The sequence below is a fragment of the Aspergillus ochraceoroseus genome, assembly GCF_002846915.1.
Source record: "Aspergillus ochraceoroseus IBT 24754 chromosome Unknown P175scaffold_7, whole genome shotgun sequence".
In the NCBI taxonomy this organism is placed as follows: Eukaryota; Fungi; Ascomycota; class Eurotiomycetes; order Eurotiales; family Aspergillaceae; genus Aspergillus; species Aspergillus ochraceoroseus.
The window spans coordinates 97,667-121,032 of record NW_024468482.1 but is presented as its reverse complement, the minus strand read 5'-3'; the positions used below and the strand labels follow the sequence as shown (position 1 = coordinate 121,032).

The window sequence follows — 23,366 nt, the reverse complement described above, 5'->3', positions numbered from 1 at the left end:
ATGAACCGAGTTCCAGGACAAAGAACCGGTGTGCGCTGATCTGCGGATGGCGGCATATATTTCTCGTGCAAACAACGGATAAAGTCTCACAGTCGGGGATTTTGTCCAAGCCAGATGTAACTTTGATACTCTATTCACAGGCCCTGTTCCCCTCTGGAGTGCTGTCTGGTTTATAATGCGGGTGAGGGTGGGTGAGACAAGAGGAGAGTCGGAGGAGAGAAGAGAATGAAGAGCACACTGGTAGTCCCTTATAACTTGGCGATGTCGAGAAAAGTCCCTTGATTTGATCTTCTGCCTTGCATATGTTAGTCTGTATCTCTTTTATGAGGGGACACACTGGATATCAGGTCATATACCGGCTAATGCTGGACGCGTCATGAAAGCGCATCCTTATGTGACATCAGATCCGGTCACTAATGATTAAACCTGTTACCACTTCAATGACTGCAGTATGTCGCTAATATTTCATCTGCTTAGAGGCTGACACATTGTCTAAAATTTGCCTCGTATTCTCAATTCTATAAGGAAAGTCTAGTTTATCTTTCGTCGCACCAATCCCCGCATAAAGTCAAAGCTATTACTGTCACTCTGCAACTGACACACTCTTCCAGTAGGCCGGTCATCCCAGCTGAGCTCCTCTGCCAGCAGCATGCCGTAGTCTCGAGTAACGCCCTTGATCCTAGCACGGATCCCTCCTTCGGCTTCCAGAGTCACGATCTGGTTACTGTGGAGCCACGCATCGTAATACATTTCCTCAAACACGCGGTCGAAGCCTGTTCGCAGGAACCGAACATACAAGTCCTCGAAGACAGTGAGTATGCGAGCGAGTAGTTTCTCCAGCGTAATAGGGGCCGCATTGCGACCAACGAAGCGGTTGGCAAGCGCTGTTAATGAGGTAGTCGGGGATGCGTTGGTGGCGTTGATGCCGATTCCGACGACGGAAGTGTACTCATTCGAGGAGTATTGAGAGTTTACCAAGATTCCGCAGATCTTGGTGTATTGCTTCTTGGCTTCAGGCTGCTCTGGATCGAGAGCATCTATGGACATTTTTTTTTGTTAGGGTTCGATATGTTGTATAAGGTCCAGGGGCAGTACATACAGACGTCATTCGGCCATTTCAACTTTACTGGCATGGCGTTAAAGCCCTTGTCGTAGCTTTGAACTCCCTGGACCGTTGCCAGTGCCGCGAGATACTGAATCAACACGACTGGAGCTGACTGCATCTTATCCATGGGGTGTCGTACTACAGTTGAGAACATGAGCGCCCCTGCTGGGGACACCCAGACATTGGAGCCTCTTCCTCGGCCGGCGACCTGCGTAGTTGCCGTTGCCGTCGTGCCGTTCGGCAGTTGGTGAAGGAGCTTGGGGTTCCTGTCTGAATTAGCGATATTCCCAAGATGTTTCAGTATTCAGCACTTACTTTTCTAAAATCGTGTTAGTACTGGTGATGACCTCTCCATATATAAGATTTGAGCCAAACTGCGAGGCGCCCTCGTTCGATTGCGCCTGGTAGTGTCGGAGATGGGTGTAGAAAGCGTGGTGGTTGAAATAGGGGGTCATTTTTGACGACGGCACATCGTCGTGAACCACTAGCCGTTTGACAACTGCCTGGTGATCCAGAATCCCCTCTTCCTGGGAGATTTTGGAGGATTCCTTTACGTCTGCCGGCAGGGATTCTGCGAGGTCTCCCATATTACAAACACCTGGTGTTTCAATCCGGAAAGTGTCATGTTCGTCTTTCAGGTACTGCGCATCACCAACCAGCTCTTCCAACGACTTCAATACTTCCTTCGCGTCATCGGGGAACAAGGACGAGAAGTGCAGTGACGACAGAGACGGTACATCTGTCGTGTCTTGGGATACTTGCAAGCCGAGTTTCGATAAACAAGCCTTCAAAAAGTCGGTCCGGGACTTGTCATCCGCAGCAAGAGCCTCGATAACTTCTGTGTATTCAGAACCACTCGCACCAGGAGTGAGGTTCGCCGCCGCAAACCTGCCAGAATCAGTTACCACTTTCATAGGAGAGGCCACTGCCAGATTCCGAGAGTCTACTTACTCAGGATGCGGCCCAGTAAGAATGGCTGCACCGTCACCAACCGGGCAGTAAACGACGGCGGCAGAGCCAGACCCAGAATCTACATTGAGTCTTTGTGCGTAGCTAGCAAGGACCTCAACGCCACTATCTGCATACAATAGGGCATCGGCAAAGACGCCCCCACCGTTGTAGTAGCAGCGGAAGTTGGTCGGGACAACTCCAGAGCTCAGTGCCTCCTTCGACACTGTCAGTTCAGCAGCGCGGGCACCTGCTTCACTGTGGTAGACGAATCCAGAGAATGCCCCTCCACGACAGATACCCGGGTAGAAGGCCAGTTCACGGTCGCCAATTACCTCCATGGTTTTGTCTCCAACTTCGAATTCACAGCGCTTAGTGCCGTAGTACCCCCCGGCGCAGAAACCTAGGTAAGCACCCCCGCGGCGAACGTATTGCTCAATCTTCCGGTTGCCAGCGCCGTTGAAGGACCGGCAGTATCCCAGGTCTGCACCGCCTGGGAAGACAAGCAAGGCACATGTAAGTGTCCATGGCTCTTTGAGGAGCATTTCTGCAGTCACCGGGATCACGGCATAGTGGGAGGCCAAGAGGCGGCGAAGAGTGTAGAGACAGTGGCGCACGGATTCGACGGTGGTGCCATCACCTGCAAGCAACTTATGTTAGTAAATAAATCCTATTTATAAAGACCAAAACAAAAGATAATAGCTAACCGGAGTAAACCAGCACATTGACCCTCCTGCCCGTGGTGTTGGGGTTCGTTGTCGCCATTTTCGCGGGGAAGTTGAGAGAAGCTTCAGAGAAAAGAGGGGGAGAAGTCGAACTTGACTTCTTACTGTATCTTCCTGCTTGCACCCGATCCGTCAATCGCAATGTCGAAAAAGGAAGAGAACCCGCCGGTGGCTGTTGAAGTGGACGACGATGAACCCGATGACTGGTATGAATTTCTTTCCTTTTTTTTACCTCCTGTCATTATTCTGTTATTCTGCGGGGAGTTAACTGGCCGTCGGGATAGGGACAAGCGGATCTTCAGCACCGGCTGTGCAGGTACCTTCAACCAGTCCACCACCTCTAGAAAGGGTCCCAGCTAATCTAGATGATCCCGATCAGTGGAGCAGGAGAAAATGAATGACTGTTATTATGTTAAGAAAGACTGGAGAAGCTGCAAGAACGAGGTGAGTCGATGTGCAATTCGCGATCACCGGCACATCCAACCCACGGGCTTTCGAAACTGCCTTTGCTATATCCAATCCACGGTTTCTCCTCCTCGATTAGACCCCTTCTAACCACCGTCGATTCCCCCAGATGGAGGCCTTCCGCGAGTGCTGGAAACGACAAGGCAACGACGAGCGCACCCAGACCAAAGACGCCTAAATCCTCCCTCTTCCCTCCCCTTCTCAACGCTGTAAACCCGCACCCATCGATCGAGACCCTGTACAATAACTGCATAATGGTATTTCCTGTATACTATAAAGGCCATATTTAAAAAAAAAAAAAAAAAAAAAGCAAAAGAGACCCAATTCCGCTACTCCACGCAACCCCATGTTATATCACGTGATCCCATCCCTAGTGCTCCAGCTTTGGACCTCAAATCATCAACAACACGAGCTTCCCCAGCCAAAGCCTCACCAAACCAACATCGAGCCTGCAACACACCACAATCATGGCATTATTGTTTCACAGACCGCTACTCCTACGCGCTGCCACGCGCCCCCTGATCTCTACCTCGCTCCCCTGCGCAACCAGATCCCTCACCCAAACCTCCTTCACGCGACAGTCTCAATCCCAACAGCCCCAATCACCCCCAGCAGCATCTACCACCCCATCCTCAGCCAAACCACAACCCAGCGCCACCAGCGCCACCCAGCGCGCAACCCGCATCTCCGCCCCCACCCCGAACCACCCAACAACAGACAACATCTCGAAAACCGGGCTCGCCGATAAACCGCTGGAGCTCGAAAACCCGCCGCAAGAGAAAATCGACTGGACGCGGTCGTTCCACGGGCTCAGCGCAGAGCCGTTCCCCAAGGAAGTCGCAGAGATCTTACTCGCCGCGACAGAACCCGAGGAAGTCGAGATCAAACCTGATGGCATCCTCTACTTGCCTGAAATCAAGTACCGGCGGATTCTGAACCGGGCCTTTGGGCCGGGGGGGTGGGGTCTGGTGCCGAGGAGTGAGAGCATTGTTACCCCGAAGACGGTGACGAGGGAGTATGCGTTGGTTTGTAATGGACGGTATGGGGTTCCAGATGCATGATTCTTGTTTGTTTTGTTTTGTTTTGGGTTGGGTTGTTGGCTGGATAGATGCGCTAATGTCGATTTATATATACATATAGGCTTGTCTCTGTTGCTCGCGGCGAGCAGGATTACTTTTCCCCCGATGGGATCCCCACTGCTACGGAGGGATGCCGGTCTAATGCGCTTGTGCGGTGCTGCAAGGATCTAGGGATTGCGAGTGAACTGTGGGATCCGCGGTGGATCCGCAAGTTCAAGACCCAGTATACGCGGGAGGTATTTGTCGAGCATGTTGTGAATCGTCGGAAGAGTAAGATTTGGGTGCGAAAGGATGATCCGGTTTCGTATCCGTGGAAGGAAACAAAATAGACAGACAGACCACACTCATTTGGGTGCTCTGGGGTCATTGTGTGCCGTGTGGATGTCTAGGATGGATATATCAGATCAGGGTTCTGATTTTCTAGGGTCGAGATAGAGGACGTGGTTGGGAAGTTGTTGTTGTTGTTGTGTGTACTATACTAGACTATCCATATCCATGGCTGACTGTGATGCATGCATGGTACAGCAGTTGGGAGTGGTGAAATGTAACATAGAAATCTCCCAATTCCTTGCATTCCATTCCATGCTAAATAAATTGCTTAGCATGAGTGTCGTATGACTTCCACATTTGATACGTATACGACAAACCCCGTTATAGTTCAGAATCCACACATGCTCCAAACTCCGTGGTCTTACATGACCCGTATACAATGGGTCAAATTCTTGTATTTTTTATTTTTATTTTAAAAAAATCATATCACATAATAATGCCCTTGCGTGCGGTGCTTGCGGTCAAATCACGATCCATACGGATGCTGAGACATGTAGTTCCTCTCTCGCTCCTCTGCCTCGGTTTGATGAGAAGCGGCAGCCGAAGCAGAGTAGGACGGGTACTGTCTATGCTGTTGAGGTCGAGAGGTATCCATCCCGGATGGAAGCTCGAGGGGCTGGCTGGAATCCTCTGCACCCTCGTAATAATGTCCCGGGTAGGGGTATGGATCGGATGCCGGCTGCTCCTGTTGCGGCTCTGGCTGAGGAGGGCCCTGGAGACGAGAAGGCGGGGTAGGCTCGTTGATGATAGGGACGCCACTCGTCCCGTAGGAGTAGGGGGGCTGTGTACCTTCCTTCCTGCGGCCGGTGGATGGCTCCCGGGTGAGAGATCCGTAGTGGACGCCGAGTTGTTGGTCCTGACGAGGGGAGACACCAGGGGTTTGATAGCTATCTCCGTCGTGGGATCCGTCCGCTCCAGATGGGGAGAGGGAGCGGAGGCCCAACTCGTTGCCACTAGTGCTGGTACTCATATTGTTGTAGGCACCGTCGCTGTACGAGCTTCCCATGGAGGCGGCGGCGGCAGCAGCTCCACGACGCTGGATGGATGCGGCGCGACCTAGGTCGAAGCCTGTGGATCTCGAAGAATCGGTGAAGCTGGTGTCTGGGACAGCGAGACGGTGCGCTCCCTCGGTGGCGGTATATTGTTGGTTCGCAGCGGGTTTGGAGGCCTTCTCGTCGGGTTGTTCATCAGGCTTGTCCTCGCTGTCATCAGCGGATGTCTCTTCTGGTGGGGTGTAGCCAGGAGCGTGGAGAGGGATCTTGCGAACAGCAGCGACCAAGGCGCACATGAACTTGGAGCGGCGTGCCACGCGGATTGCCTCGTTGGACCAGTTGGATTTATGGCAAATATGCACCGTAAGCTCAAGTTTGTCCATATCGCCAACCCCGGCGACATCCACTTCCACGTCGGGCTGAAAGTCACGGCTATTGTCCTTGTCACGGACAAAAGTCTCCAGTTCATCCTTGAGAAGCTGGATATCGGCGAACGTGGTGTCGAAGCTGACATGGACTGTCAGTTTTTCCTGCATAGCTTTGGAACGGGTGAAGTTGTCGATCCAGAGAGTGTTGAGGACGGCATTGGGAACCTGGGTCACGCGATGATCGGTCACACTCCGGAAAACACTAAAGAGCAAGGAAATACGCTCCACAACGTATGGCAGGCTGTTGACCTCGACACGGTCCCCAATGTCGAACGGGTGCTTGACGAACAAGAAGATACAGGAACCCAAGACCTCTTGGGCCGTGGTAGAGAAGATGAAGGACAAGGACAGGAGAGAGGTGGCACCGGCGGCGATGACAGTACCAAAACCGCTCGTGACAAACGAGATAAAGACCAAAACCCCGATGATGAAGGCAACTGTGACCAGCAGGTTGTCCAAGACGTGGATTGCCTGATCGACGTCGTGCAGACTATGGTTCAGCGACTTGCGCATGCGCCCGATTTCGGTAATGGCGAGGACCATCTCATCCAAACTGATATCGCCATTTCCGTCGCGATCGAGCATCATGAAACACTCCTCTGCTTCGGTGTCCTTGCCAGCACCAAGGACCTCGACAATGTCATCAAAAAACAAAGCTTCGCGGCCTTCGACCACGAAAGACATCCAAATTCTCCGCGCCAAGGCTTCGGTAGATCGCCGGCGCTCTAGCGCTTCGGTGACGACAGATCGCGCAGTCGCAGAGTTGAAGACCTGTTTCCCCGTAATCTCATGCGCCACATCACCAATCGCAGCCGTGATCTTGCCCCGGATTTGGCCAACCCCTTGGCCAACCCCGCGAATCAGTCGCAGTGGAGCAGACGAGCTCGTACGCAGATGACCCGGTCGAACGTCGGGGGCTTGCGCGAGAATGGAGTCAGAGATAATAGCATCATCATCGCGAAATTCCTTGCAGTACATGGGGAACATGCTGCGGGAGGCGTCGTAGAGAGTTTCGACTAGATAAATATTGCGCTTCGATTCCTTAATCTTGGTATCGAACTGCTTGCGGTGGTAACTGATCGAAATGAGCTGAACGATGGTCTTTTCGCCGAGGAAGATCAAACTGCAGAGCAGAAGTGCGAAGAGCACGTTTTTCACCGACTTTTCCCAGTCCTTTGTGGATGTGTCGCCTTCGGCCTGTTTCCTTGGGTTCTGGGTCATAACCTAGAGAGGGGTTAGCCAGTTTTTATAAATCTGGTTCCAAAAGCCATCAATCCACCCTACCGGTAAAAAGGTAACGAGAGACACAATCATCCAGAGCACGGTGGTGATTGGAATCTCCAGATTCCGCAAAATGAGAGCATACTTCCGGGTTCCCGAGCTGACAATTCCGCAAAGGAATTGGAACAGATAGGGCAAACAGCGGGCGACAATTTTGCACACCCACAAAGAAACCCAGACGACTTCAATCCAGCAAAAGAACCAGGGAAGGGAGACACCGCCGATTTTCGCATTCTCTGCGACAGTTGCTCCGGCGATTATGGGGATAGCGATCAGCAAGGCGACAGGCGCAACGTAGATCATATAACGAGTGACGAAGGAGAAGTTGAGGACGGCCTGATAGATGCGGCCCATGCGCGTGACGGTGCCGTCCTCGGGGTCATCCAGCGCACGACCAGAGGCTTCGTCGATAATCTTGCGACGACGGTGACCAAAGCCATGAGAGCTGGGAGGCAATGACACCAGGCCTGCCTTCTCGCTGGTGTTGGTGTGGGCAGTAACATCCTCGCTGTCTGTTGGGGGCGGATAAGCGGAGGGTGAACGGGGGGTGTGAACACTGTTGTTGCGAGCGCCAGTCTGCCCGCGACTGGAGACGCTGGTCAAGGGAATGTCGATGGTAACATCATTGGGATTGTGCATGGTGTCAGGAGTGTGATCGGGGATTTGCTGGAAGCGATGAGCGGACAGACGCTTCTCTGTGAGACCAGGCCGTCCGGACATCGAAAATTATGGAATGAACGAGGGACTTGGAACAGAGACCATAAAGGAAAAAGGTGAGGTGGGGGGTTAAAAACAGAATTTGTCAGTCACGAAAAGGCGAAGGTCGGTGATAATCGAGTGAGTGTTCCTATTCCCCGTAGAGAAATGGAAAATGCGGTTCTTGTGGAGAGAGCGAACTGAACGACGAGGTGGGTCGATGGAGATGAACAAGAACAAGAACCGATTTAAAGGATCGTCGATGGAAACATGGAGCAGGGAAGAAACGAGAGATTCCCGTGGGAAGGGGGGAAGAGAGAGAGAGAGAGAGAGAGCAAGAAAGAAGATGAAGTTGAGTTGATCAGAGAAAAGAAAAAAAAAAAACCGGATGTTTCGAGGCGTTTCAGTTTTCTATCCAGAGCCCAACCAACAGGCACCGCGTCAACGCCACCGGGAGTTATTTTTTTTTTAACTTCCTCCCGTCAATTTTGAGCCGAGTTGTGATCCTCTCTGTTATTAAATCTCTTTCAAATTCCCCAGAGTTGTTGAGTGTTACCATGGCTGGCTGGAATTGACGATCCATTCTTCGACTTCATTCCTGAATTTCTTTCAAGTCAAGTCAAATCGTCTTGACTCACGATCGGCGATCGATCTTTACAGAATCTATTCCATCAATCTCTTGCGTCAGGGATTTCATTTCATTCGAATGAATCTCATATAAGGCAGATCCACTCACGGCGCATCCATAGTCCAGGAATATCACCGCACTATTCCGAAAGGATTTCAGTCGACGGCGATCTGATCGGCTGTGGTCGCTTGCACAGATCATTGAGATTCTCTTTCATTCCAATCATCAAATCCAGGTGCATATGCTCGTCGTCACCGTGCAGAGTGCTGGAAGTGAAGTGTGTTTGTGGTGTAAATGTCGTGGAAGAAAAGGATGTGGAGACTGAAGTTTATGATATAGGTTATGATATAGGTTATGATGAGGTTATGATGAGGTTATGGGTTGGGAGAACTGCATTATTTTCTACTCTATCAATCCTTTTTCTGTCTCTCTCTCTCTCTCTCTCTATATATATATATAAACCCTGCAGGTACCTAGGATAGTCCACCGTACTATTGGTAGGGATCAATTAGAATGAAGACTACTTTTAACAATTCAGGTATCTTATTCCCTAGGTTAGCCCCGGCCGCTGGCTGATTGGTAAGCTGGACGAATACCTCTGCCATCCGATCCAAGCATCCTGGTTGTCAGTATAGGAATTCCAAGGCTGCTCATCATCATGTCTCTTCGGAAAACAGCCTGTCAGTCATGTGTAGCGGCTAAACGGCGCTGTGATAGAGAGATCCCCGCGTGTTCGCGATGTTGCAAACGTTCTCTAACATGCCAATATCCCTACCCAACCTCAGAATTGGAACCGTGTGAACAGACCAACCCACCCTTCGATGGCTCCTTTGGTTTGGATCTTTCAGTCGAACCGGATGGCTTTGACTTTGACTTTGACCTTGACCTTGACCTTGGCCTTGACATCGACCTCGACCTCGACCTCGACCTCGACCTAGTATTCCGACAGCTCCCAGAACCAGGATCGCAGCTCGCACCACTCGAGAAGCGAGTCTTGGAGTTCTGGCCCCGCGTTGATGACCATGAAGCCTGGGACTTCTGCACCCGCAGGTTCCATTCCGACATCGAGATCTTCGTCCACTCCGGAACCACACCACTCATACACCCCTCGATCTACCCCAGAGCAGAGAACGGCGCCGCGATTCTCCCCCGGTTTCTCCGAGAAGCGTACGGCGTATGTGCCGCGTATCAGCTACGACCCTACACACAACACCCGTTCTACCGCCAGCTCCTGGACCAGGCGCTCAACACCCTCCTCGCCATCCACGAGGATGCTCTGCCCCCGCACAACCCCATACCCGAGCTCCTGGACCGAACGCAAGCCCTCATCCTCTACTACACCATGACGTTCCTGGCCGGTGGCCCACCACCACACGACACTCATCTGGCAACCCAACTAGAGACGGCATTGGCGCGCAGCACGGCCGAGCTGGAAAACATCGAGCTAGCAGCGCGGACCTGTCCGGCGTTCCTGCCGGTGCACGTCGGGAACTCGCACAGTCGGCATGTCTGTGAGAGCGCGCGCCGGCTGGTTGTACTCTCGTACCTGGTTCGTGCTGTGCGCTCGGTGCTCGAGGATCGGCGATGCGACCTGATCCGGTATCTGGCTGGGTTGCCGGTTTCGAAACAACAAGGCGCAGGAGGAGGAGGAGGAGGAGGAGGAGGAGGAGGAGGATCCGAAACCGATGTTGACGAGGTCATATCGTATGACCAGTTTGTGCGGCGTTGGGAACGCGGAGTCATTACCGAGGTGGATGACTTTGGAGGGCTTTTGCTTGTTGCTTGCAAGGGGGTGGGTGCATTATACTGCCTGTCATCCACGTCAGCTATCAGTCATGTAAACTCCGAGGACGATTCTGTAGGTACATCAGTCCTCAAATAGAACAGTCAGTCACAGTATCTACGTTCTATAGCCTACCTCTGCATGCCGAAAGGTGGATGCGGACTGCGGAGTAAAGTGGAGACTGATAAATAAGTCTATACATATGTAGTTTCCCGCAAAATTAATTTACCTTTTTCAAGATTATATCAACTATGAACCATGCAGAGTTCGGACATTTGTGGATCAAGAATCCTTAGGTATCTTATGATGATGATGATTTTGCAAGATATAAAAAGATATTCTCTCTTCAGAAGTGAACAGTGTATATACACTATACTATCACCATCAAGCCCTGACATAACCAGAAAGAAAAGAAAGAGAAAGAAAGAAAGAAAGAGAAAGAAAGAAAGAAAGAGAAAGCATGCCTCAAAAAGCCATCATAACACTCACCCAGAACCATGCCTCCCTTGTCACCAACCGCCCCCTCCCCTCCCCCCGAGACGACTACATCCTCGTCCGAACCACCGCCGTCGCGCTGAACCCCATCGATTGGATGCTCCTGGCAAGCACGCCAGCCCCCAACGCCGTCATGGGCCACGACTACGCGGGCACTGTTCTTGATGTGGGAAACTCTGTCCGGGGGCGATTCAAACCCGGGGACAGAGTCTGCGGGATGGTGAAAGGCGGAGATGCGACGAGGATCGAGAACGGGGCGTTTGCAGAGTACATAGTTGCCAAAGCCGGGGTGCAGATGAAGATTCCCGACGCCGTGGAGTTTGCGGATGCGGCGACGGCGGGCGTTGGTGTTGTGTCGGCGGGAATGTGTTTGTTCGGGCGTGGAGGACTCGGGATGCGATTCCCGGGGCTTGAGGTTGGGGATGATGCGCAGAGCAAGGACCGTGCGGTTCTGATCTATGGAGGGAGTTCCGCGTCGGGTCTCTGGGGGATTCAATTTGCAAAGTTGTACGTTGTTGTTTGCTGCTGCTGCTGCTGTTTTTGCTTCTTTTTTTTGGACTGTCTGTCTATGTATAGACACACCTGCTGATCTCCAGTGCTTGGTGGTGCCGCATAGGGCGGGATATACAGTGATCACAACCTGTTCACCTCGAAACTTTGATCTCGTCCGTCGGTTCGGAGCTGATGCTGTTTGCGACTACCGTGGTCCGGAATGCATCCAGCGCATCAGAGAATACGCAGCGAATGGTCTTCGCTTTGTTTATGATACGATCGCCACCGAGGAATCCGCCAGGATCTGCAGCGAAGCAATTTGTCCTGCGGGTGGTCGATACCACTCGCTGCTTCCTGTACCGCCGTTTCTGCGTCCAGAGATCCATTGCAGCTGGGTGAACTGCAGTGTGGCAATGGGCGAGGCGTTCGAGTATGGCCCTGAGCGAATGGAGATCCCGGCTATGCCGGAGGAATTCGAGTTTGTCTCGCGGTGGACGACGATGGTGGAGGCGCTGTGGGCAGAGGGTAAATTGAGGACTCCAGTTGTCGAGGCGAGGCAGAATGGACTGGGGGGAGTGCTGGATGGGCTGAAGGATTTGAAGGAGGGGAAGATCAGTGGGAAGAAGTTGGTGTATCTTGTTTGATATGAATATTCCTAGCACGCACAAGTCTATATATACATATATGTACTACTTCCCACATAATAATATCTTCGCCGCTGCATCATGACTCTCCCCCAACTTATTCATCCCCCTCCAATTCCTCTCGTCCAGAATCTCCTCGCTCATCCAATCCAACCCAACAGCCCAAACGCAATCATTCCGACTCCCTTCCACAAACTTCCTGCCCCGACTCGCCAAATACAACGCCTTCAACTCCGGATCGACCTCCGCGCGCGCCACACACCCAGCAACAACAATCACCCCAGCCGCCCGACTCCACAGATCGTCCCTGAAACCAGGCACCTTGCGCCCAATCATCTTCTGCGCCTTGGGCGAGTTCGTCCGGAGAATCCGACACAGCGCCGACCCCCAGAGTTCTTTGCGCTGTGGATCCGCAGGCGCGCCCCTCGTCGCGAGGACTTGGTTCTGCAACCTGCGGAACTCATCCAGATTTAACCCTGGGGGTTGTTGATCGGCCCCGGGAACCCCCTCGAACAACCAAGCCTTCATGGCCATCATCCACTGCTCTCCCCGTCCGAACCGGAAATCGCGAATCAGCCGCGTCGACACGGCGGCTTCGTCCGGGTGCGGGATTTGCATTGCGTCGAGGGTGGCAATGCAGAGGTCGAGGGCTCGTGTGCCGATGAACGCTTTCGGGCTGGCGTACCAGTTTGAGAGAATGCCGCCGAGGAAGTAGATGTGGGTATCTGTTGTGCGGATTTGAGGGTTGGAAAGGGCAGACATTTTTCTTTCTTTCTTTCTTTCGCTTTCTTTTTGTTGTTGTTGTTGTTTTTATGAGATTGGGTTGATGAGTTGAAGTACAGCTTAAGAGAGAGAGAGAGAACTATATACACCCTGCATCGATAACGAATAGTTGGCTCTTGAGTCAATCTTGCCCCGTGAGGCAGTGCACCAGTCCACCCAGTGAGTCAAACCTCAATCGTCAACTATTAGGCAAGATACCAGATCAGATGTACCTACTACTACCTAGTAGAAGATGGATCCATGTCCCGATCCTAATTAATTCGGCCCTTAGGCTTAAGAGGCTGCAAGTGGGGATTGGTGTCTAGTTGCCTGCTTGTGGACCGCATTGAATCCAATCACTGGAAGCACGGAGTATTCTGTAATTGATTGGTGTGCCATTGAGTCACGGAACGGATGTGAGATGGAGATTGAGATTGGGTTCTTGTCTTGTGGTGTGGTGGCTTGGGATGTTCGAGGCTGAGTGGAAGTATACTCCGCACAATAAATTGCTTGGATACATACATTAAATTATCTACTATGTATAGTCTATTTTAAACCGCATCGAGTCCGCTCATAACTGCTCCAACTCCCGAACGGCCCTCTCCGCACCCCATCGCTCCACAATGGGAACCAGCTGGGTTGACGATGTTCACTTGGGCTGTGACCCGGTAGGCCGGACCTAGCCAGCCTGCGCTGACGATCCGGAGCCACGGGTTGGAATAGTAGTCGATGAACGAGTTCCAGATGCGGTCGTTGTTGCCGCTTGCCGCAAAATGGTCGCCTTTCTTGTTTTTGACAGACTGGAGCATCATATCATACATGGGGATGTTCTTTTGTATGGTCGATGCTAAGCGATATTTTTCAAATCAGCCAGCTGGATGGATGAATCAGGATGAAACAACCTGCTGTGGATAGCATTCTGTTCCGGTTGATCGAGTCATGGTGTTTACTCAAGTCCTTCTACCCGTACGCTAGGATGAGATGTTTAGCGGGTATAAATATTGTGTGTACTGGATGAAGAATTCCGATAGTCATACCGTTTATCTCATCCAATTATGGAACAGAAATGTAGCTCAATTGGCGTAAATCCTGGAATCAAGTCAAATCCGAGATGGAGGAGAGCCACCTGGGACTCGGAACCCTAATTCCTAAGTTGTGACAGGAGGCGCATAGATGAAGTCATCCAATTCATCTTCTATGTGTAATGCTTTACAGGAAAGGTATCATTAGAGATATACAGAGGCAATGCTGTTGCAGGGGCCAGTTAACATCATCGAAGCCCGGAATTGAGGAACAGACAACCGGCGTGATCTCAGTCCCACGGTCATCAGGCCAAAATGCAAATGCGGACCAGAAATGCCTTAAAGGAGATAGCACAGGATAAAGAAAGACACAGACAGACATGTTACGAAGGAAATAGCGAACCCGCGAGATTTCCGCCACCGACAATGTTGTATTTGAAGAAATCCTGCCTGCGCTTAGTTCTATACGTCCCAATTTTCACCCGAAAGACAAAAAGTTGACCAGAAGGAGAAGAAAGAAGAAAGAAGAAAGAAGAAGAAAGAAGAAGAAGAAGAAGAAGAAGAAGAAGAAGAAAGAGGATTGTTAGAGAAGAGGAATGAAGAGCACGCGAGAGTAGAACACTTCATTCTCAGCTTTGTGTTATGCATTCATCATCATAAACGTTACATTGGGGTTGAGGGAGGGGTCAGCGGCGACTACTTGCTCTGGTCGATTAGATTCACTTAGAATGAGGGTATTCTCAAACAATGTTCCCACCAGCGAACTCGGTCGGCCAGTGACTGTGAATAAAACCTTGAGCAGGACAGTATTATGACTGTGATAACTATCCGTCACCAGGTCAGGTAGGGGTTTAGTGTGATCCACAAACGTCCGAACCAAAGAGCGGATATATTCATCAGTCGATGTGTCATGTAGTTTATCCAGCCCGTCCACAACACAGACCAGAAGTGGTGGTGCATAGTGTAATAATGTATCAATGAGAGACAGCACTTCTTTCCACGACGTCAGCGTTCCATTCAGAGGGCTGAACCGTTCTGCTTTGAGGGCATAGGCGGCCGAGCCATTGGATACTGGGGGAAGGCAGTCGATAAGCTGTCGGATCAAACTGTATGTGAGAGCAATGAGGCCTTGCTGGAATAAAGTCATCCCATCCTTCGCAGTGGTTGGAAGAGAACAAAAATGGGCGACGACGGGCAACTTAATTTCTCTGGCCAGGTTGGCATAACAGGCTGAGATGAGAGCAACTGGGCTAGGAAAAACGGTAGTTGTGAAGCCTCCGATGGCAAGAACCTGAGAGTAAGCATTCGTACCCCATTGTTTGAGAGACTCGATTACGCTGTCTTCGGCAATAATTCCAACGTCGGTCTCAAAGCCGGCAATTTGGTCGTCGCTGTCGAAGTAATCCTGCAAATGCGCTGAAGCTAGCTGCAATTCAACCCTGGAGTACTTGTGTCTAGGCCCACCGGAGGTCTCAAGGGTGTACGTGTCTCTAGCTAGTCGCATTGTTAGTTCGATTCTCGCCCAACTTTGGCGGTTGAGCTACTTACTCAGATACGGCCCGGGAGTCGTTGTCAAGCAGGCAATACCGCCATTCTGTTGGCTGGCGGGCCGTAGCCGTTGGCTTGCGGTTTCGAACATTTGTGCAAGCAGGACATCCCGCTTCTCCCTTATTCCCTGTCGCTCCTCAGCATCCCGCTGTATTCCCCAGATAAGTAGGCGAGTCATTGCATTCTGGGCGGCAAATCGTCGGTCAACGTGTCGTCGGCCTATCTGGCTCAATCTTGCTTGCTCCCAGAGGTACAGGTCGGGGTGGTGGACGGTACCCAAGGTTCTCTCATAGTCGCAGTCGTTCGGGCTCAGCACATCGATGAAGCCTTGCATAAAATCGCGCGCACTGCTCTGGATTGCACCGACAAGGTTGCCAAAATCAAGATACATATCCTCATTAAGACTTTGCAGTAGCCGGCACTTGGATCTTCTCGCATACCAGTCCATAAATTCCCCGAGGAAGAAGAAAGTGAGATAGTAGAATCTTGCGATTAACGGAACGGACTCTTTGGGGAACTGCAACGTGCCGCTCTCCACAGACGGGCTAATAGATTGATTTACGTTGACCAGAGCGCTCATCATTCTTTCCATAATGTTTGGGTAAGTGGCACATGCCTGTACACATTTAGCCTTATACGGGCGTGGGCCACCAGGTTTAACAAAATACGAAACTCACCTTGAGCATGGACTGTAACACCCCGTAGAAAAGGGCGGAGTAGAATTGATGGTTTGGAAGGGTCGTTAAGGTTACAGTATGCGAATCGAGAGTGGCTGCGAAAGTATCACACAGAGCCATCGAACGGCGGAATGCTCGCTGTTGTGGACTAGAACCCCAGAGAGCCTGGACCCCACGGACAACTGCTTGGACGTCGGGGGCAGTCTGAGGGCGCTCCTCGAAGCATACACGATCCGTGGGGGCAAGCAGCTCTTGGAACCTTTTCCAGGACTGGGCCAGTTCATTGTACTCGACATCCAGAGTCTCAATCACATGAATTCTGGTCGATTCAGCGATAATTCAGCATTTTTTGACCGCTAGTGGTGATAAAAACACAAGTTGTAGGGAGGCATATAGATCGCTAGGACGGTTTGGTATACTCACAAAGTAGGGGGTCTTTTATCAAACCGTGCTTTCCAGTAATTGACGGCAAATTGGTCTACTTCCCCAGCTTTGGAAGCTCCTGGGGAAGTCGTAAGGGACTCAGGGGGCATCTTTTAGGCCAGACGGCGATTGTCTCCTGCTCAACACTAGCAAGACAGGACGAGGACGGTCTCGTCGGCTGGCCCAACACAATCATGTCAGGGGCGGGAAGTAGGGAGGAAGAAAAAAAAAAAAGGGGGGGGGGGGGGGGGATTCAAGTATAAAGAATCGTTCTATTTGAACCTCTCAGTGTCTGACAGGTAAACCCAGATGACACTGAGGGATTGCTGTTGTCTTCTTTAAAATGGGAGAATTATCTGATCAAAAATGACTCGCATCTTTCAACCTGGGAAAAGGAGGGGGGGGGTCCTAGGCACTTTTTGATTCCACGGGAGATGCCGCTCTTACAGCGATTTGAAAGAGAAAGAGAAAGAGAGAGTGTGTGAAATCGATTTCGGGAAGATAAAAGGGAAAATAGAGAGAGAGAGAGGGAGAGAGAGAAATTAAAAAAAAGGATGAAGATGAAGGAGGACAAGATCAAAGCAGAGCAGAAACCCGAAGAAAAAGCAAGAGATTGCCGAGTAGGCCTAAGGTAAAACCCCCAAAGGTCGAAAAAGGGCAATAGATCTGAAAGAAAGAAACAGAAATCGAGAGAGAGAGGAGGGGTGGAGGAGAGAGAAAAATGCATCACCAGCAGATTAGTGAGAGAGAAAGTACCAGGTCGCACCAGTTGGACGGTCTTGTCAGTATGAGGCGTATTAATTTTGCTACTATATAAGGATTCTTAATATATAGGGATTTTATTGTTTATTTCGTGGATCAATTTGGATGTATCTCGAACCATGAGCTTCCTCCAGCGATGAATTTCTTTCCGTACTTCAAACCCTCATGGCCTCGATTCCTTTATACTAACCAGGAGAAAGAAACCCCCCCCCCTTCTTGACCTCGCTGTCTTTGTCTTCTTCCTCTTCCTCTATTTCTTCAATTGCTGTCTCTCTTCAGTCGATGAGAGCCTCGGCCCTCCATGAACACACGAACTGACTCTCTCAGCAGGGTAACCTGGGACGCCTCCGGGAGACTGGCCCAATCATGAATCCTTGGGCGGCCACTTAGTGGGCTCTTGGGGGGTTCGAGGCCTCGAATAGAAGCGGGGATACACAGCTGGAGATGATTTTTTTTTTTCCCCCATGGCCTATAGGCAGGCATGCGGCTACTAATTTTGGTCGGACCAGCGTGGGCTGGCCAGATTTTTTTTTTTTTTTTTTTTTTGCTTGGGTTTGGCTGCTTTTACTTTGGGTTTATTTGGGATTATCTTTACATATATGATCTTCGGTTTTTATATTTTTATCTATTTATTTTTATCCATTGGTTTTTGTTCTCAAATTGGCAGTCGAAACTGGGGAGAATCAAAGTCTCTTATGGCAAATTATGTTGGAAATACCCAAATCATATTGAATCGTTATAATATCTAGTCACTATCAGCCCACTTTCGTCCGTTCTCATTGTTCTAGGTAGTTATCCACCTGAATTCATCGGGGAACTCTCTCTCGTACTAGTTACCGGTAGTCATCCATTTCTATTCCGTTTACAAGCTGGCCATGATAAGCATCTTATTCTGATTCTTGACAAGGGGTTCTTTTCATTTCTGCATTTCCCCAAATAGAGTCCATCCTCCCTCAGGGGGTTAGGACATTGACATTCCAGTCCAAAGCCACTATAACTTCTTACTAGGTAGAATGTAGCTGTGGAAGATCATCTGAACCTAGAATCCAACCTCATGTCATATGTATTCTTCCCGGTGTCTGAAACCCTGTCGAAAATGAAATCCAGGACAGGACGCCAGCTCTCTGGCACTAATCCACTCTTATCCTCTTCGGTAAATTTTTTATTCTTCAAAATAGATGTACTCTGGCCTCCGTACTCTGTCTTTGAAGTTAGGACTCTTACGGAGCAAAGGAATGCGTGGGCTGAGTGGACCACAGCCCGAATGTTGCTCCCAGAGTCTGGACCGATCCATCCACCCAACGTTCCCCTATCTCCCTGAGATTTCCGAATAGCCCAAGGGGGGGGGGGATTTTATAAATGCTGGCGATTATAACTAACTAACTATAGAGTAGTTGATTATAATAATAAATAACTAGTTAACTAGTTAACTAGTTATAAACACTCTTCTCCTAAGAGAATAACTATATCTACGATTAAGATATGGAGCTCCCGTCTCCCTTCCGGATTGTGCCCCACTGGACCCATCACATTTCTCTCTGTAGGAGTACTCCGTGAGTCCGTACACGGAGTCACTCTTCCCATTGATTCATCCCAAGATTCAGTTCGAGAGACCTGCGATTATTCATCTGTCGATTCACCAGAGTAGTTATATACTTGTACTTGAGAATGTACCTCGACCGCAACCTCAAGGCCACACAGTCACACCACCGCAATACATGAGAACAGTCTGCTCAACCTCATTAAACCCGAAACTCAACCTAAAACTCGAGAGCAAATGGAACTTCCCCTGGATGTCGGAGCCACTGAGACATGTCTTTTACTCCCACCTGCTTTCTGCAGATCGTAGCATCCGAGAAAGTGTACGGAGGATCCACCCCCGTATCCGAAACTTTCGCTTCCTACTTTGCTCCAGAGTATATGCTAGAAATACTAGAAATACTAGAAATACCACTAGGTAGTGCAACCTCGGCTTCGGCCATTCGATTTCTCCTAAGTACCTAGTGGGGAGAAGAGATATTTGTAGAGAGAGGAGAAGGGTGTTACGCGGATCACCATTCATTACATATGAACCAGAGAAACTGGTTCACGACTAACTAACCCGCGATCGCGTCTAGTTGGGTAGAATCCCGGAGCTTAATTTTCTCGGCTGGATGGTGTTCAGCATGGGGAGAGTTCGGAATCGAATAGAGATATTACTCCAGACGTTGTGATGTTGAGTAGGCCTCCCTCGATGACCAACTTGGAAGACACGATGATCTACTGACGATCGGACGGATAAGGGAAGTCTGAATGGAAAGCGATGGGATATCTAAAGACCCAGAGATATCTTAACCGACCGCACTGGATACATGAGACCGACCCAAGAGGTTGGTAGCCCAAGATTTTGCCGGTCAACTCCAAAGTTTTATGCAGGTTATATTTTCAACGATGATTGTATAATTAGCGAGTTTAAGAGGAACCTCCTCCGTACTCAAGTCAAGATAAGCGTGCTCCGAATCCGGCGGCGAATTCCATGTGGCGGGAAAACACCGAGGAATTCATGTCGTGGAGATCGATTGACAAGTTGTTGATTGGGTCACTGATGTTGACAACGCATGGAATTCTAATTCTTATTTTCTACCGCTCCTTTGTAGGATGGGAATAGGGGCAGTGCAAACAGGCTTCAGGTGATGTAATCTTGATCATTCTTGACGGAGTCATTTCTTTCTTCTCGGGCTGGGTATACTTAGCAGTAACTTGCTGGGGGTGTAGAGGGTGATCCGGTTGAACCATGGTCTTCTAGACTCGCTAAAGTAAGCTGACGGCTAAGTAACTAACTATAGGAACTGCACTCCGTCAGATTATGTAGAATGGTAATTCATCCTGGAAAAGGGAAAATGGGATGGCATGAAAGAATGGCCGTGACCGTCAACTCCAGCCATGGTCGCTTTCATCTCCATCCATTCTCTCCAGTTTCTTTTTCGAGGGGGTTTCTCTGCCTCTTATTTCCCCTAATCCTGTCTTTTCCTTCCGGAACAGCCGGGGTTTGGTCCATCCAGCCCCTCTCCCACGCCTTCTTAGTGGAACTCCGTACCCCCTCATCCTCATCCTTCAAATCATCACTGTTATTTTCTCTCAGTAGTGGATGATAATCTTGGATAATCTTGGGTCTCAGCCCACTCAGTGTCAGAAATCCATCCATCCATTCATTCCATACCATTTGATTATTCTTCTCACCTCATCTTCACAGCCCCCGCCAACAGCATTGTTCGCTTATACAGAATTCTGACGGGTTATCTTACTTTCTCGCTTTTCATCTGTCCCCGATCTCCGTTTCATCCTTTTTTGTTTCTTTTCTTTTTTTACTCCAATCGTCAGGTAACCCTGGTTGGTTTCCTCAATCGGTTGAAACTTTGCGCTGTCCCTGGGTTGATCGTGTCCCCATAACCGCCCACCGATCGACCAACTGCTGCTACGTTGGGTGATAACTATCAGAACCAAAGACCAAGCTAGAAAAAAAAAAAAAAAAAAAAAAAAAAACAGGTCTTGTTTTTACATTTCTGTATGATAATTGGTTCTGGAGGGATTTTCTGTTGTGTTCCCTGGCAGAGAGATCGGTGACCTAATGATCTTCCTCGATTCCCCATACCCTCCGACATCTCCGTAAGCCTCGCGATCCGTGGGGAAATCCTCCTACTTCGGCTGGTTCTTCTCGTCCATGGGTCTCCTGCAAGTTCCTTTTCTCTTCCATCTTCCCCCCACCCTCTTCTTCTCTTCTTTTCCTTCTTTTCTTCTCTTTGTTCTCTTTTCCACATTTTACGCAGTAGACTCGACGGTCCTGCCGTCGAATAACTCGGCGGATCTATCGTGGTCGGGCCAGCTGAAGTTCCATCTCGTCAGTACTCAAGTGGACCTTTCTGGGCCCATTTCTCTTGCCCCGTTGACCTGGGCGCTTGTAAGCCTGAACAGGAGCCAACTTGCGGTAAGTAATCTCCGATGCATCCATTGTCTTGGCCTTCACGTTACGTTCTCTGGCAAATACTGATGGTCTCCTAGACACTTGATCTTACGGGAACCCTCGTGGATGCGACGAATACCCCGTCGCTGAATGGTAGTGACATTGCGGTCATTAGTTGTGACCAATCCGCCTATCCGGGGAAATTAGATGCCAGTGCAACTGTAGACATTGTTCTGAACTCGCAGCAGAGACCGTCCGCGGTTCTTCTATATAGTACGGTAGACTCTCATTGCAACTACACTCGGAGCACGAGCAGCGATTACGACTCGCTGTTTACGTTGCTGGGTACGGATTCGGCCAATACTCTCCTAACCCAACTCAATTCGCTGGACAGCACTGGAACTTCGCACATTGTCTACAACATGTCATCCGCGTTCATCCCAGCGAATACGAGTGCCGACGGAGGAGATGGCAGTGGGCAAGCGGCTAACAGCCCAAATACAGGTAGGCGTTGTCGGACGAGATATTCGAGTCGTTACTAAATCAAAGTGGCAGCTATGATTATCCTTTATAGTATCACAGGTATTATCACGGCGCTATTCCTGTCCATTATCATTACCGGCGCCATCCGCGCCCATCGTCATCCCGAGCGTTACGGACCGCGGCAACGGCCAGGACGACCACGCCAAAGTCGAGCGCGAGGAATAGCCCGGGCGATGCTAGAAACGATCCCGATCGTGAAATTTGACGATGGCGACGAGGGCAGAGTAGAGGCCGACAAGGGAGATCTCGAAATGTCGATGGCATCCGAAGTAACCACCGCCGACGATCAACCTCATCAACCGCCCATGGCGACGGGCGGCACGGCCCCTACACCCAACGAACTCCACGAAACACAACGAAACCCCACCACCACTCCATCTCCCGAATCGAACCAAGAGCGCCGAGCAGGCAATGCTGAGACGGAGACCTCTGCCGAGCATCCCAATTTCTCTTGCCCAATCTGTACCGATGACTTTGTTAAGGGACAGGACATGCGCGTTCTCCCTTGCAACCATCAGTTCCATCCCGAGTGCATTGACCCTTGGTTGGTGAACGTGTCGGGCACCTGTCCTCTATGGTATGTGTGACCTGGTACCCCGAACCCCCCGTCTCGGAGAACACAATCTAACCCCGTTTTTTTTTTTTTTAGTCGTATTGATCTGAACCCGCCTCAAGCCGGAGGTGAGGATGAGACAGAAGGTACTGAAGGCGCCGCCGCGGAGACAGCCCACGACAGCACCAGCGAACGCCCTACCGAAGAAGCCCCCCACCATCGCCACCGCCGAATCAGCAGCTACCTGCATAGCACATTGAACGCCCGCCGGATGCGCGATGCGAGTGTCGAAGAACGACTAGCTGCGCTACGGAGTGTCCGTGAAGAAAGCTCTCGTGGCCAACCGGGAAGCGGGGAAGAGACCGCGGCGGAACAGCGACGACGCAGTCGACTGAGTGCACGCCTCCGTGATCGATTCCGGATCCGTACACGGGCGCACGGCGAAGTCGCGCTTCAAGAGGAGTCCAATTCGTAAACTTGCGCAGTGTAGGACGTACCAAAATCCGAAATGGAGAGAGAAAACAAATCTCTCTCTCCAGTCCGTTTTGGTAATATATGTTCTCTTTTTTTTTTTTTTTTTTTTTTTTCCCCCTTCTTCTTTTCGTGTGGGAAAATTACGGGATGGGTATTATTTGCATGGCCTGGCCTGGATGCTAGCATATGCTTTTGTTTTGTTTTGGGAGGGAGGCAGGGTTGGATACAGGCGTTGGGAGGTTGGGATGGGCAAAATGGGATTCTTGTATATGTTGATCTCTCTATGATATATGACCATGAGATTGAATTATATATATTATATATATATATATTATTATGTATATAGGGATCCAATGAATTTCTTGTGTATGGTTGATGTATAGAACAAGAGAAAGAAAGACCCCATGGGGTAGAAGAGACTTGAAAATGGACTCATCCAATTCCAGGGATACCTAGTTTGGAGTCAACTTATTCCGTCCGCTATTAACCGACGGAATTCACTAGGGGATCCAGTGGAGTTCTTCAGAGACTTTTCCCTATTCATGGTTGGCTGGATAAACAATCCTATAGA

General features: G+C 50.3%; 12 protein-coding genes across 12 annotated transcripts; 5 read left to right on the top strand and 7 right to left on the bottom strand.

The window, feature by feature from the left end:
- Positions 1-355: 355 nt before the first annotated feature.
- Positions 356-2,967, bottom strand: P175DRAFT_0483582 (biotin--[acetyl-CoA-carboxylase] ligase BPL1). Its single transcript, XM_040895541.1, has 5 exons — positions 2,761-2,967; positions 2,057-2,693; positions 1,421-1,993; positions 1,100-1,371; positions 356-1,037 (listed from the first exon to the last, which is right to left on the bottom strand). The coding sequence occupies exons 1-5, from the start codon at positions 2,816-2,818 to the stop codon at positions 532-534; spliced, it is 2,046 nt and encodes a 681-aa protein (XP_040749892.1). The 5' UTR covers positions 2,819-2,967; the 3' UTR covers positions 356-531.
- On the top strand, positions 2,962-3,421 carry P175DRAFT_0410061 (uncharacterized protein; the record flags this gene model as incomplete). Its single annotated transcript, XM_040893047.1, has 4 exons — positions 2,962-2,984; positions 3,063-3,094; positions 3,158-3,222; positions 3,353-3,421. Coding segments are annotated over 4 exons (189 nt in total), but the record flags the coding sequence as incomplete, so codon positions are not given.
- On the top strand, positions 3,354-4,983 carry P175DRAFT_0503298 (putative mitochondrial genome maintenance protein Mgm101). The gene is made up of 2 exons (XM_040897600.1): positions 3,354-4,282; positions 4,384-4,983. Exons 1-2 carry the CDS (start codon positions 3,711-3,713, stop codon positions 4,649-4,651), a joined length of 840 nt encoding a protein of 279 aa, XP_040749890.1. The 5' UTR covers positions 3,354-3,710; the 3' UTR covers positions 4,652-4,983.
- Positions 4,984-5,250: 267 nt separating this feature from the next.
- On the bottom strand, positions 5,251-8,401 carry P175DRAFT_0463049 (serine/threonine protein kinase; the record flags this gene model as incomplete). The annotated part of the gene is made up of 3 exons (XM_040894804.1): positions 7,357-8,401; positions 5,607-7,296; positions 5,251-5,564 (listed from the first exon to the last, which is right to left on the bottom strand). Coding segments are annotated over exons 1-3 (2,721 nt in total), but the record flags the coding sequence as incomplete, so codon positions are not given.
- A 136-nt stretch (positions 8,402-8,537) lies between these two features.
- P175DRAFT_0503296 (uncharacterized protein) lies at positions 8,538-9,191 on the bottom strand. Its single transcript, XM_040897599.1, has one exon. The coding sequence runs from the start codon at positions 8,876-8,878 to the stop codon at positions 8,684-8,686; it is 195 nt and encodes a 64-aa protein (XP_040749888.1). The 5' UTR covers positions 8,879-9,191; the 3' UTR covers positions 8,538-8,683.
- A 94-nt stretch (positions 9,192-9,285) lies between these two features.
- Positions 9,286-10,709, top strand: P175DRAFT_0503295 (Zn(II)2Cys6 transcription factor domain-containing protein). Its single transcript, XM_040897598.1, has one exon. The coding sequence runs from the start codon at positions 9,336-9,338 to the stop codon at positions 10,557-10,559; it is 1,224 nt and encodes a 407-aa protein (XP_040749887.1). The 5' UTR covers positions 9,286-9,335; the 3' UTR covers positions 10,560-10,709.
- P175DRAFT_0525295 (zinc-binding alcohol dehydrogenase family protein) lies at positions 10,710-12,091 on the top strand (the record flags this gene model as incomplete). Its single annotated transcript, XM_040899411.1, has 2 exons — positions 10,710-11,462; positions 11,572-12,091. The coding sequence occupies exons 1-2, from the start codon at positions 10,921-10,923 to the stop codon at positions 12,089-12,091; spliced, it is 1,062 nt and encodes a 353-aa protein (XP_040749886.1). The 5' UTR covers positions 10,710-10,920.
- On the bottom strand, positions 12,069-13,026 carry P175DRAFT_0503294 (NADAR family protein). Its single transcript, XM_040897597.1, has one exon. It carries the CDS (start codon positions 12,851-12,853, stop codon positions 12,137-12,139), a length of 717 nt encoding a protein of 238 aa, XP_040749885.1. The 5' UTR covers positions 12,854-13,026; the 3' UTR covers positions 12,069-12,136.
- Positions 13,027-13,392: 366 nt separating this feature from the next.
- On the bottom strand, positions 13,393-13,814 carry P175DRAFT_0503293 (phytanoyl-CoA dioxygenase family protein). Its single transcript, XM_040897596.1, has one exon. The coding sequence runs from the start codon at positions 13,672-13,674 to the stop codon at positions 13,405-13,407; it is 270 nt and encodes an 89-aa protein (XP_040749884.1). The 5' UTR covers positions 13,675-13,814; the 3' UTR covers positions 13,393-13,404.
- A 277-nt stretch (positions 13,815-14,091) lies between these two features.
- P175DRAFT_0559316 (uncharacterized protein) lies at positions 14,092-16,753 on the bottom strand. The gene is made up of 4 exons (XM_040900908.1): positions 16,524-16,753; positions 16,101-16,419; positions 15,424-16,039; positions 14,092-15,369 (listed from the first exon to the last, which is right to left on the bottom strand). Exons 1-4 carry the CDS (start codon positions 16,631-16,633, stop codon positions 14,516-14,518), a joined length of 1,899 nt encoding a protein of 632 aa, XP_040749883.1. The 5' UTR covers positions 16,634-16,753; the 3' UTR covers positions 14,092-14,515.
- Positions 16,754-16,762: 9 nt separating this feature from the next.
- P175DRAFT_0314073 (uncharacterized protein) lies at positions 16,763-17,308 on the bottom strand. Its single transcript, XM_040892835.1, has one exon. It carries the CDS (start codon positions 17,248-17,250, stop codon positions 16,876-16,878), a length of 375 nt encoding a protein of 124 aa, XP_040749882.1. The 5' UTR covers positions 17,251-17,308; the 3' UTR covers positions 16,763-16,875.
- Positions 17,309-20,985: 3,677 nt separating this feature from the next.
- On the top strand, positions 20,986-22,884 carry P175DRAFT_0483557 (RING-H2 finger protein; the record flags this gene model as incomplete). Its single annotated transcript, XM_040895540.1, has 4 exons — positions 20,986-21,249; positions 21,324-21,756; positions 21,781-22,345; positions 22,418-22,884. 4 exons carry the CDS (start codon positions 20,986-20,988, stop codon positions 22,794-22,796), a joined length of 1,641 nt encoding a protein of 546 aa, XP_040749881.1. The 3' UTR covers positions 22,797-22,884.
- Positions 22,885-23,366: the final 482 nt, after the last annotated feature.